At 35.5% G+C, this 13,427-nt stretch overlaps 1 protein-coding gene across 1 annotated transcript in view; it reads right to left on the reverse strand.

Moving 5' to 3' along the window:
* macrod1 (mono-ADP ribosylhydrolase 1) overlaps window positions 1-13,427 on the reverse strand; it is a 68,273-nt gene that overhangs the window by 23,419 nt on the left and 31,427 nt on the right. The window contains exon 4 of the mRNA XM_065273921.2: window positions 8,082-8,111. Within this exon, the coding sequence (XP_065129993.2) occupies window positions 8,082-8,111 (30 nt within the window). The remainder of the gene's footprint in view (window positions 1-8,081; window positions 8,112-13,427) is intronic.

Consider the following 13,427-nt stretch of genomic DNA (forward strand, 5'->3'; position numbering starts at 1 on the left):
TTTCAGATATGTGCCCAGAATTTTACGGAGTGATAAAGAGATAACAAGAGATGCAGACAGAGAATAATATATACAGGGAATGCAGGAATACTATAGAGAAAAAGAGTGAGGAGGGGAGATAGATAGAAAATGGGAGTGATGAAGAGAGGGTTTAAAATGGAGAAAAGGAGCACAAGAGGAATAAGGGGAACAGATGCAAATGTGGTGACGAGGTTTGGCTGTTGGGAATAGTTTGCCTTCCTGTAGTTGCAACATGCACACGCACATTTACATTAAGCTTGTTAGCAGGTGCTAATTGGCTCTTTGCTTACCTGACAAGAGGTTTGTGACATGGAAAAACATGTAATATTTTCCATACAGAAGAATTTTTTTCAGTGCATACATTTGCAAATCCATGCAACGCACAATCATTCACAAACACATTTTTTTGTGAATTTCAGAGCATTCGTTAACTATATTCTCAATTTTCTGTCAATTTAGTTTGGCCGAGACAGCACTAACAAGTGTCAACGCAAGTCCTCTTCTTATTGGCTGAGTCGGTCACCATGGCAGCCATTAGTAAAAGTATTTGATTGGATCTGGCATATCTGCTTGCCCGTCTCACTAATCCCTTGACACCAAAGCGCTCTCTCTCTATACACGTGCCCGACGTTCTGGGTTTTCAACCAGAATATCAACAAACTGCTCTCTCCCAGAGGAACACAGACAGACACAAAATAAAACCATCAATACTGTGCTATGAGTGAGTTATTAGGTTTCCAAACCTAGCATTAAATCCACACACTGTATATTTAGACTTTAATGAGTTAAAAGCCATTTGCCAAAATGCAACTTTATGAACATAACCACAGTCCCAATGAGACTCTAAATGTCACGGTGTCCCTTCATACAATATGAATCTCTGAGCATCAGGACTGATCTGACTGAACAGTAACCAACTGGAAATGTTGATCACATTTAGTCATTTGACCGTGACCCTGTCTGTAAACTCCTGCTATAGTCGTTTTTTGTGATTTACTGTTTTTACATAAAATTATCAAATATGAAGAATATTCTGTGAGAATATAACCTTGATATCTTTAATACTGACTGAGAAAGGTCATACCAAAGATTGAAATTAAAATGGAATGAATGGGTTTGAGAAAAATAAGTTTGAGACTCAACCTGGATTTTACAGACAGGGTCAATATGTGCCTTTTCAAAATAAAAAAATATTTCACAATTATTTATATTTATTTTCAATGGCATACATAAAAAATAAATCAGGATTTATTTTGTCTTCTGTTAAAGAGCACCTATTGTCCGATTCACGTTTTTACATTTCCTTTGGTGTGTAAGTGTGTCCTAGTCTCCAACGTAAATCTCTTTTCTTGGACTACAACAATCACACGGATTGTAGGCAACAGTTTACTTCCTGGGATTTGTGACGTAGACAAGACCTCATTATCATAATTCCTCTCACTTGAACCCCATTCATACAGACCTTTGGTCCCAGAAAATACCCATAAAATTGCCAGACAAGCGTCTGTGTGAACACAAACTCGTCCCGTAAATCTTCTGGGATCGTTGCCGGAAAGAGGACCTAGTCAGATACACGGAAAACCCTCTGTGTGAACACAAGAAGCCGAAACAATGCTGTAATGGGCGTGTCGTAGTGAGGACGCGCGCGTCATCACAACAAAAGTTATGGTTCAGCTCCTTAAAATGAGAGATAACATGCATATAAACATTCACCACGTGAAATGTTGCAAACTAGATTGAAGCAGTTATCAGGAAATGATAAATGAGACGAATTAACAACACTACGTGCCGTAGTGAGGACCCGCGTGACATGGCAACATGAAGTTGGTTCAACTCTTTAAAATGAGGGATTTTCAACATTCACGACGAGAAATGTCAGCAAACTGGACTGAAGCAGATATCAGGTAAGTTAGCTCGTCACTTACTGCGTTGAAACGGAGATCATTCAGCAGCATAAAAGAAAATTGCGTCACGTGCTCATTTGAGCAATAATAAACGAAAATTCCTGCGCGTCATTCCAACAAGATATATCGTTCAGTTCCTTAAAATGCGGGTTTTAAATGCATATAAACAATCACGATGAAAAATGTCTGAAAACTGGATTAAAGCAGAGAACAGGGAGCTTGTCAAATATCCACTCAGAAGCTGAGATCATTCACCGGCATTAGAACGGCGCGTCACGCGCTCCTTTATAATCTTATCATAAACAAAAATGCACACGAGTGGTTTCTCGAGAGAGAAATAATAAATAATAAGCAAACTTCAGATGCTGCGTAGAAGAGAGGGCGGACTTTCAAGAGGTCACGTGTCTTTCCGGGACCATAGATGCCGGCTAATCATGGCAGTGTGAATGAACAAAAAATCTAAGGATCCCGGAAAAATCCAGGATGCCTTTCCCGTGTATTTGCCGGAATGTCTGTGTGAAAAGGGCTTTGGACTCACAGCCTTTAAGTTAACTCCTGTTAGCATTGCATTGGGACAGAATCTTTCAAACATGTTAAAGGGATAGTTCACCCAAAAATGAAAATTCTGTCATCATTTACTCACTCTTGTGTAGTTACAAACCTGTTTAAATTTCTTTGTTATGATGAACACAAAGGAAGATATTTTGAGAAATGTTTGTAACAAAACCGTTTGTGGACCCCGTTCACTTTCATAGTATTCTTTTTTCCTACTATGGAAGTAAATGGGGTCCACAAACAGTTTGGTTACAGACATTTTCCAAAATATCTTCCCTTGTGTACATCACAACAAAGAAATTTAAGCGGGTTTGTAACAATATATAATTGAGTAAATTATGACACAATTTTCATTTTTGGGTGAACTATTCCTTTAAGGAGCATCACATTTCCATCTGACATCAGAGGTATTCAGACCAATCACAACATACAGATTAGCTGGCCAATCAGGGACACAGAGCTTTTCAAATCTGTGCGTTTCAAGAAAAGAGTAAAATCTGCAGCTACAAAAATTTACGGTATGTGGAAAATAATGTGTTTTTTTAACCATAAACCATACGAACACATTGTATTACACCAATACACAAAATAAAGTTTTTAGCAATGAAATAGGTGCAATTTAATAAAAAACGAACATCTTTTAACCAAGACAAATTTATCTTTAGAAAAAACTATGCAAGATAACAAGACTTAATAAATCTTAAAACAATTTGCCAATGACCTAAGAAAACAGCTTACATCTACACATTTGGCAGACATTTTGATCTGAAGCAACCTACAGTGCATTCAAGCTATAAGTTTTATCAGTATGTGTGTTGTCTGGGATGCAAACCCATGACAATATACTGAATAATGCCAATGGCCTAGGAAGAAAACAATATTATTATAACGTATTAGCACAATTCTATTTTAAAAGCATGTTCATCTTATGACAAACAGAGAGACGCACTTCTGTTTCTATGCTGGAAACGGGTTCATTTGTGGCAGATCTTAACACACTGAAGTCTGAAAATTTAGTATGCGTTTTTTCGTAATTCATCATCCTACTGGCCTAATGGTAAGTAAGTCGGGCTTGTAACCCGAAGGTCACCGCTTTGAGTCTCATGGCCGGCAGGTTGCGACTCGTGTGCCCTCGAGGCAGGCACATTTCCCCCAATCGCTCCCCGGGCGCTGCAGTAATAGCTGCCCAGTGCTCTGGTCGTTCGCTTGTATGGTGGCACCAAATTGTCAAAACACTTCCCAAAATGCTTGCTATGGATCCCGATCCCAATTTTTTATGTGTCAAAGGCAGTGAGTAAATGAGATTTTAAACGAGAATTTTGGATTCAGTGCAAACTCTATAACAATATACAAAATAGAAAATGTGGACCACATTTAATACAATAATAACAGGTAAAAAAGTAAGGGTGTTTTTACTCAGAAACAAAAAGCGCAATTATAAAACATTAATTTAAAAAACTATTTTGCTGCGCAATGCCGCTTTTCAGACTGTAAACGCATAATATCTAAAAAATAAAAAACATTATGCAAAACAAAACATATAGCTATATACCAAACACACCATCCCAAGTGTTCCTTACTTTATTCTCTCTCATATAATTTTCAACACATCCTCCTTTTTTTGCTCTCTCAGCTTTAGTGCTTTTCCTGCTCTAAACACCAACAGGCACCCTCATATTTCTCTCTCAGTGCATGCAATGCTCTGAGGCTGTGTCCTCCCTGATGTATCGTTTGTCCCTGCCTAATTATCACCCAGGTTTGCCTTAACAAACCTCAGGAGTGAAGCCAACAAAAGAGAGAGAGTGAGAGCGTGAGGAAGCTGATGTGTTTGCGTACCGGTGACAGAAATAGAGAGAACAGAAGTGTTGGAGTGTTAGGGAGTGAAGACAAGAGGTGATGGGGTACAGCAGTGAGACAGAAGAGAAAAACAGGGAGAAAGAGAAAAAACATGCAGAGGCACAGACTGACAGTGATGTTTGAAATGAAGGAGGTGAAAGTGAGCCCTAAATCAATCCCATTTGTCATCTGTCTTTGAGGAACTGCATAAAAACCTAGGTCAATATATGGCAGTGCTCGGTTCTGAATTTGCGTTTGTGTGCGAGTCGTGGTTCTGATTATCAGTAATCTCAAGTGCAGATTTATCACTAGTATTGATTAGTTAACGGACAGGCACTTAACACGAGCAGAGAGCAGGAGCGGCACATACGTGCGCGCACGTATACGCACAAATACTGAGTCAACAGTTGGACATTTCTGTTGATTTGCATAGCACTTTACTATCATAAATAACACGCATAAGGTCTTGCAAAGCACTTTCACGGACACACCTCTCACATGCATAAAGGATACACTACCGTTTAAAGTTTTCGAACCATTGACTGAAATGTTTCTTATGATCTTAAAAATCTTTTCATCTGAAGTTGTACACTTAAATGTTTTAAATTACTTCTTTGTTAGACAAAAGTATAATTGGGGCAACATATTCATTTCTTTTTTTTTTTTGAAAAGGACGACTAACATTAAATAATAAAGAAACACAGCCAATACAAGCCCATAATAGATGGAAGTTCCTTTAATGCCATTTCAAAGCGCTCAAGGTGAAACCAAAGAAGCTGTTTGAAAAAATGATAAATAGTAAATATCAAGAGTTTGGTTTCAAAACAAGATTACTCAATTTTTTACATTTTTCAAAATCTCATTTTTAGATGCATTCCAGTTAATATCAATCAAAATGCAGTTGGTTTGTTTTGATTTAAGCCTTCATAACAAAAAAATACAGCTGAGTAGCACAATAAAACAAATAAAAACATGATAACATAATAATAAACATGTTTTTGACAAAAAAATTCACGTTTTGGAACCAAACTCTTCATATCTGCAAACTCTAGAGGCAATAGGTGACTATACTGAAGATGATATAATACAACATAGTTTTAAATTATTTTGAATGCATTTGGTCTTGCAATAGTTATATGTGTTATTCCATAGCTTTGATGAGTTTGATGTATTCTATAATGTGGAAACATGCACTGTAAAAAATACTTTGCTGCCTTAAAATGTTTTGTTGAATCAACTCAGATTTACAAGTCATGTCAACACAGATGAGTTGTCACAACTTATAAAAATATAGTTGAAAAAAGTCAACTTATTTTTATAAGTTATAACAACTCACCTGTAGTTATAACAACTCATCTCTAGTCAAGATAAATAATAGTAAGTTGAAATGACTTGTAAATCCGAGTTGATTCAACAAAAAATTTTAAGGCAGCAAAGTATTTTTTACAGTGTGTAAATAAATAATGAAGTATTTTAAAACTTTTGAAAGGTAGTGTATGTCACATACGCTAAATTTAGGAAACTACATAAACTTCCAAATTAGAGTATAAACTTTATTTCCTTTTTTAGAGAGATAATAGAATATCATTTTAGGAAAGCTGTTATCGAGAGCACATTACAAATTGTGGCGCGCCCTTATCCTAGTACTTCCTGTCACTTTTTAAAAAATCAAAGACAATATGAATGCTATCTAGTGGTTGGTATGTAAACCCAAATGAAACAACTGCCATGCATTTGTTTTTATTTGTATGTCTGGGACTAAGGATGGAAATTAGCATTGTGCTAAATCCGTTGTATTTACGTTAACTTCGATTGTACGTTCATTAATATGCATTGTCCCATCTTATAAAAAAATTATCTGTTACACTTTACAAAAGTTGTATTTGTTATCAATTAGTTTATGCATTAGCTAACATGAACTATCAATGAACAATACTTCTACAGAATGTATTAATCTTAGTTAATGTTAAATTCAGCATAAGATGCATTTTTAAAATCAAACATTAAACTTTTAACATGAATTAATGTTATATGACAACATTTACAAAGATTAATAAATGATGAAAAACTATATTATTTATATTTTGTTCATGTTAGTATAATGCATTTACTAATGTTTACTAATACAACCTTACTGTAAAGTGTGCATGAATCTTAATTTTTTATTTTATTTAATTATTGCCAAACAAAATATCACAATATTTTCATGTCGATATTTTCTTACACCCCAACAAAATATTGTATATTATTTGTATACTCTACTAATTACAATATTAAAGTGTTTTATTTTCCAATACTGTCTTCTTTAGAAAGTTTGGCAGCTACTCTGGAATAAACAATAGCAAACTGTGAATGGAAAAAAACAGTTGCTACATGTTACACACTTGTTATTTAGACTCTCCCGAGACCAGGAGCATCATGGGCCCGTAACTAATGATTAAAAGAGCAACACACGGATAATAATTGTAGACATTGTTTTACATCCTCAGGAGAATATCATTTATCTGATGGACCTACAGTATATGTTGGATTTAAAGCAATGTCAATATTGACCTGTTTTCCACAACAAAAATGACCTGTGGCAGTAATATTTTTATTGTATTATATAGTAATAAAATGTTACTTAAAAGCTATTCAGTTGAATTGACAGACCAGGTTCAATACTAAATAAAAGAAAATAAATTGTGTCAGTAAATTCTGCATTACAAAATTCCCTTTCCCCCAAGCAACTTAAGGACCACCTTCATTTGATGCATATACAAGCGGTTGTTCATTGTCACGATCAAATACAGCTGAACGCAGGATCTTAAAAATGTGCCGCTTGTGGTGCAAGGCACTGAAAAACAGAGACATGAAAGCTAAGGACATCCATCCGCCCATGTACAATAAATATTGCAGGCAGATTACAGGAATGTGCCCTGTGTGAATAACCCCTGAGTCTACCTCAGACATATTTATTGACTTGTAAAGCCACCTTTTGTGATGTTTATTTAATGCCGAACCTGAAAAATTAAATTATTATATCTTCATTTGAGAGTTAAATATATTTATATATGTGGATAATGTAGCTAATCAATCTGCACATGATTAATTCAATTAAGAATTTACTATTAACTAAATAATAGTCCTAGTTTGTGTGACTTTAATGCCAAAGAGTTCACTGCGTGATGAATATATGTACGTACAGATAGAGGGGAGGAATCTAAAGGTTTTGCTGTATTTCAGGAAAGATCTACCGTCTTGTCAGATCAAAGGACTTTTTAATACATCACAGTGAGCAAACGGTTTCGAAACAGCACCGTCTCACCGTAATTCTGCCGTTTTATTCAGAATCTGCTGATGAATTGTTTTCCTCTCATCGATGTTTGTGAGTATCTGTGTGTGTGTGTGTGTGTGTTGGGAGGGAAGGGCTGTTGCTCTATCGGAGATGGTTTAAGAACTTAGTGTTCATTTCATCTCACTTGGTCTCTAATCGCTCTTTTGCTCCTCAAATAGAGCTTCTGATCTCACTCGTAGGCGATCACAGATCTGCTGTTTAAATTCAGAAAAGTGCAAACCCTCAGGCTGATAACAGCTCCTATCACACACATACACTTTCTCACTCTTTCACCTCGGCTTCCACCTGCTGATTCTCACTTGCTCTCTTCCACCTTCTAATTCCTCTCACTTCTCTACTGTTTCTCTCTGTTAATGTCTTTCCCCTCTTGAGAAGGAACGTATCTCTCATTCAACCTTCAAAAATAAAGAAGAAAATAATCGACTCACCTCCTCCTCCACCTAGCAGTGTCTTGTTAGCTGAAACGACAGAAAGAGAAAACAGAGAACAGTTCAGGGAAAGATGTCAGAGATATTTCTAGAAAAAATAAAAACAGTTACTTTGGAAATAATAACTTGTTGGTGACTAGACAAAGCAAATACAGTCAGAGGCAAAAAGATCAAGGATATTGTATTAATTAAGCCCTTGGCAGAATAGTCTGTTTAATATTTTCATTAAGAAAACTTTGACTGTAAAAGACTATTATAATGTTAACGGGGACATTTCACAAGACTTTTTTAATATGTAAAATAAATCTTTGGTTTCCCTCGAGCAGTGTTTCTCAAACTTTTTCAGCCCAAGGACCACTTTATCTTCCAATTTTTTTCTGAGGACCACCTAACAGAGTCCCACTCTAACACGCCCCCAAAAAACAACAAAATAGGAAGGAAAAGCTAAATTTAAGTTTAATATGCAACTGTTTCAAGTCAAAAACTAATTTTTTAAACACAAATGCAATGCCATGTCCAGAAATTATTTTATAATAAATTTTATTTCATTTGAACAAGTAAATGTGAAATAAGTTACAACTTAAAGGCGCTCTAAGCGAATAATGTGCGACGTCACTTCCTGTTGATGTTTGAACTGTTTTCAAACAGACAGAGCGTAGCTAACTCCCCCCCCCCTCCCTTCCGTGCTTTCATGAACGCGCCCAACCCCCACCCCCAAATCCTTCTTGTCGTTTATTGGCTGGAATACTTTGTTTTGTTTTGTGCTGCTAGGTTTGGCCATTTGTTGATATTGCCATTTGTGAAGCCTGGGCTGTCTACAGAGATCGCGTTTTTTTACAGTTTGATCAGCGGACAGGCAGCAAGCAGATAGTGAGGAGATGTTTCCGGTATGTAACAAAAAATGTTTTATGGTCTAAAACGCTTCAATTCGCTTAGAGCACCTTTAATATGAACAACAAACTGAACATGAAAAAAACTGCAATTAAACATACTATAACAGCCTAGGTCCCACTTAATGTCATTCCAAAGAGCCCTTAGTTTAAAACTGAGGTGGTGGGTATATGAAGTCTATGGTTGTAACTATGGTACAAAATAAAATGCTGAAAAAATTTTTTCCCCTTAATGTCCAAAATCACTGAAATTACAGGGATTTTACACATGAAACGAAAACTAGTACATTACAAAACTAATAGATCTGGGGATTTTAGCTGCTTTCAGTTGATGCTTGATCCTTCTTTTGACTCCTCTTTGGTTTAGCCACCGATCCATTTTTACGTTTTTAAAACAGAAAGGCAAGAACTGATATCACAGTTTTGCAAGTGCATTAAAAATCTACTTAAATATGTGACGATTGTATAAACACTTGCCTAGTTTAGGTTATCTTTTGGCGGACCACTGGGGGGGTTTGGCGGACCACTAGTGGTCCGCGGACCACACTTTGAGAATAACTGCCCTAGAGTACATATGTGAAGTTTTAGCTCAAAATACCATATAGATAATTTATTATAGCATTTTAAAATTGCCAATTTGTAGGTGAAAGCAAAAATGTGCCATTTTGGGGGTGACTTTTAAGTGCAAATGAGCTGATCTCTGCATTAAATGGCACTGCCGTGGTTGTATAGTGCAGATAAAGGGGCGATATTTTCCCTTCTGACATCACAAGGGGAGCCAAAGTTTGAACTATTTTTTCACATGCATGCAGAGAATGGTTTACCAAAACTGTTACTGTTGTTCTTTTTCACATTTTCTAGGTTGATAAAAGCACTGGGGTACAATTGTAGCACGTAAACATGGAAAAAGTCTGATTTTCATGATATGTATCTTTTAAACTTTTTAAACAAATTATTTCTCCATACAATTAAACGGGTCATTTTTGCAGCTGTGCTTTTCTATATGTAAACATTTATGTAAACACCCATTTTGCATGTGAAATTTGCTGCAGGTTTGCTGTTGGGTCCCATAGCTTGTGCTGCCCATTCTATTCTTTCAGAAGTTACACAACGCTAGATACAACACAACGTTCTGCTGACTTAGCCATAAATTTACTCTCTATAATTAGTTTTAGGCTAAGAAAATCCTTAGTGCTAAAAGGTACAGTAACAGCATGTTTTTATATTAAACTGAAATCTTATACTGCAAAGATCAAGGAGAATTTGATTTTCGAATTGCATGACGCCTTTAAATGCATAGTCACATACACCATCAGGTAATTGTTGTTACACAGGCTGGGAAAGACAGACATGCATCATGACTGATTTAGTTTTCTGCTTTAGTAGACTGAGAAATAAACATTCATGGGCCTGACCATCCAATGTGCTAATTGACATTTGCATCAATGCGGTAAAGAGCAGGGTCTTGAACTCAAGTCACAGGTGAAATAAATGCCTTTATCCAATTTCACATAATATGCCTGCCGACGGAGCTGCCTTTTCATTATGCCCAAAGTGCAGAGACCTGATTAATAAAAAAATATATTGCTAAGTATTTACAAAGTCAATAAAAAGAAAATGTTATATCTACTTGAAGCTAACATTATTTTGTATCCATGTTGAGACCATCGAGGGGTAAAGCAGAGAGGGTATTGTTTCATGATCAGCGACAACACAAATGAGCAATAAGGTTGCTGATTATTTTTCCCATTTAAAATTCATTACACCTCTGCACATGGACATTAAACCGCATGATGAGTGATGTGCTTATGAGCCCACAAATAATTTACCAGATGGAGATAATGTAAGCCCAGACAAACGCATTTCGAATACACCCAGAAAAACGCATTTGAATACACACAACCACAAAAAGCAACATGCAACACACACATTTGCAAGAGATAGACTGACAAACAGAAACAGTAAGGAGAGAGAGGTAACCATAGCAACCCCAAAGCCCAAAGGTTTGTTACCGAAACCTCGTTAATTACACAGGGAGGGCAAGAAGGAGAAAGGGAAACAGATGAGATGAGGAGAAAGAAGCTGAAAAGAGACTTAATGTGCTTTATACTTCTGTCTATCAAAGAAAAAAATACTAGTAAGAAGATTCATGAGGCTGTAAGTTGATGATACCCTATGGAGAGAGATTTGCCATCTGCTTAAACCCTGCATGCAATGTCATCTCTAGTACCATAGAGATGATAATGATGGTTACACACACACACACACATAGCTTTGTGAGGTATATTGACATAATCAGATTGTATTTGAGAATGCACAAAATGCAATCTTCTTATTCAGAACTCTAATACTTCCCTTCAGGCAAAAATGAAATGGATCTGAGGAAAACAATGTCCATTAAAATCAAAACCAAGGTTAGGAAAAAACTCTTTGATTCTATAGGTGTCAGTTGAATTCTACACATGCCACACAATCAGATGCTATATTGCTATATTCACCAACAGTGAAAGTATATGTAAGGATTAAGACTGACCAAAGAGAAGGATTAAAAAATATAAACAGAGTGAAGAACAGAATTGGTTGAGAGAGAGAAAAAGACATTTGCAGGGAGGAAGAAAACAAAGCCTATAGACGAGATCAAGAGTGGGAAAGCATGGCAAAAACAATAAAACAATATTTTTGTTGGATACACAAAAACACAGGTATGAAAAAAGACATAACTAGAACTGGAGAAATGAAAAAAGAAAGTCTTTATTTCTTTAAGAAAGAACACAGCGTGAGCTTGCATCAAATAAGTCAAAAGAAAGAAACAGCTATAGCGAGAGAGGATTTTTTTTCTCTTTTAAATAATCACATCAATCAGAAAAGCCAAGAAAAGTACCCGCTAAAGAGTCTACAGTCTTCAACTATATATAGCATTTAACAAACAAGACTACAGCAGCATTTAAAAATGTAGTAAATGAACATGAACTATCAGTTAACAATTATATAAGTGAACCAAGATTAATACTGCAAATAAATAATCATATAAGTAATAAACTGGAAAGTATAACACTTTACAATAAGGTTGTATTTGTTAACAATGCTTTAGCTAACATTAACAATGAACAATACTTCTACAGAGTTTATTAATCTTAGTTTATGTTAATTTGATCATTTAATACATTTTTAAAATCAAAAGTTATACTTTTTAATGTACGATGAACTAGCATGAACAAATGTGTTTAAAACTATATTTTACAATATTAACAAAGGTAATTACATGCTAAAAAACTATATTGCTCATTGTTAGTCCATAATTCATTTACTAATGTTAAAGAGATGGTTCACCCAGAAAATAAATTTTGTCATTATTTACTGACCCTCATGTTGTCCTAAACCTGCATAAGTTTCTTTATTTTGATTAACACAAAAGAAAATATTTTGATCCATGATGGTATGCACACAGTTGATGGTCCCTAATGACATCCATAGTATTTGTTTTTCCTACTATAGAAGTCAATGGGTACTGTCAGCTGTGTGCTTACCATCATTTATCAAAATATCTTTTGTTTAACCGGGAAAAAAAATGCATAAAGGTTTAAAGAGTGAGTTAATGATGACAGAATTTTTATTTTTGAGTGAACTGTCCCTTTAACAAATGCAAAGTTATTGTAAAGTGCTCCTATTATTTTTATTCTGTATTTTTTTTTTTACTTTTTAATTGAATGCTTTCTAATCTGCCACAATGAGATGCGTTTCAAAATTAGCAGAAATAATATTATAAAGAAATCAGCTTGTTTAGCAGAGGTGATGGTCAAGTGTTTGGAACGGATGTCTGTGCTTCTGAAATAGCCTGCCACCCGAGAGAAAGGGTGAGACCCAGGGAGAAAGAGATGTCGGGCGTGTGTCTGAACAGATGTCCTTAATGTCTGACACTCCAGAACCCTGCAGACACCCTGGCTTATACATTACAGCCACATTCATGCACACACATATGCACTATAACTTACATAGTAAAGATGGCTTTAAAAACATTTACTATTATGCATTACTTCAAAACATTTATTATTATATATAGGTATACATATATTATGTGTATATGTGAAAATATATATATAAACATACACAATTTATATAATAAACACACACACACATTACAAACTGATATACAAACACACACACACACATTCAAGCTTCAGTGCACTGACAGTTTCGGACATGCATTTTGACATACTGCCTCACATAGTAGGCTACCAAGTACTAAGAGGGTGGCCCTTACAGTAAAATATAAGCCATACATTAATATTTAATGACATAACCACAAATAAAAAAACAACACTGATACTGATGTAAACAACCACATTCATTATATATAAAATGGGGAATCAAAACCCTAATGAAATGCAAACACGCCACAAATGATACATTGCTCAAAAGGGTTTGATTATAATGATTATGTATGCAATCATCTTCA

This window comes from Paramisgurnus dabryanus, chromosome 16 (assembly GCF_030506205.2).
Source record: "Paramisgurnus dabryanus chromosome 16, PD_genome_1.1, whole genome shotgun sequence".
Classification (NCBI taxonomy): Eukaryota; Metazoa; Chordata; class Actinopteri; order Cypriniformes; family Cobitidae; genus Paramisgurnus; species Paramisgurnus dabryanus.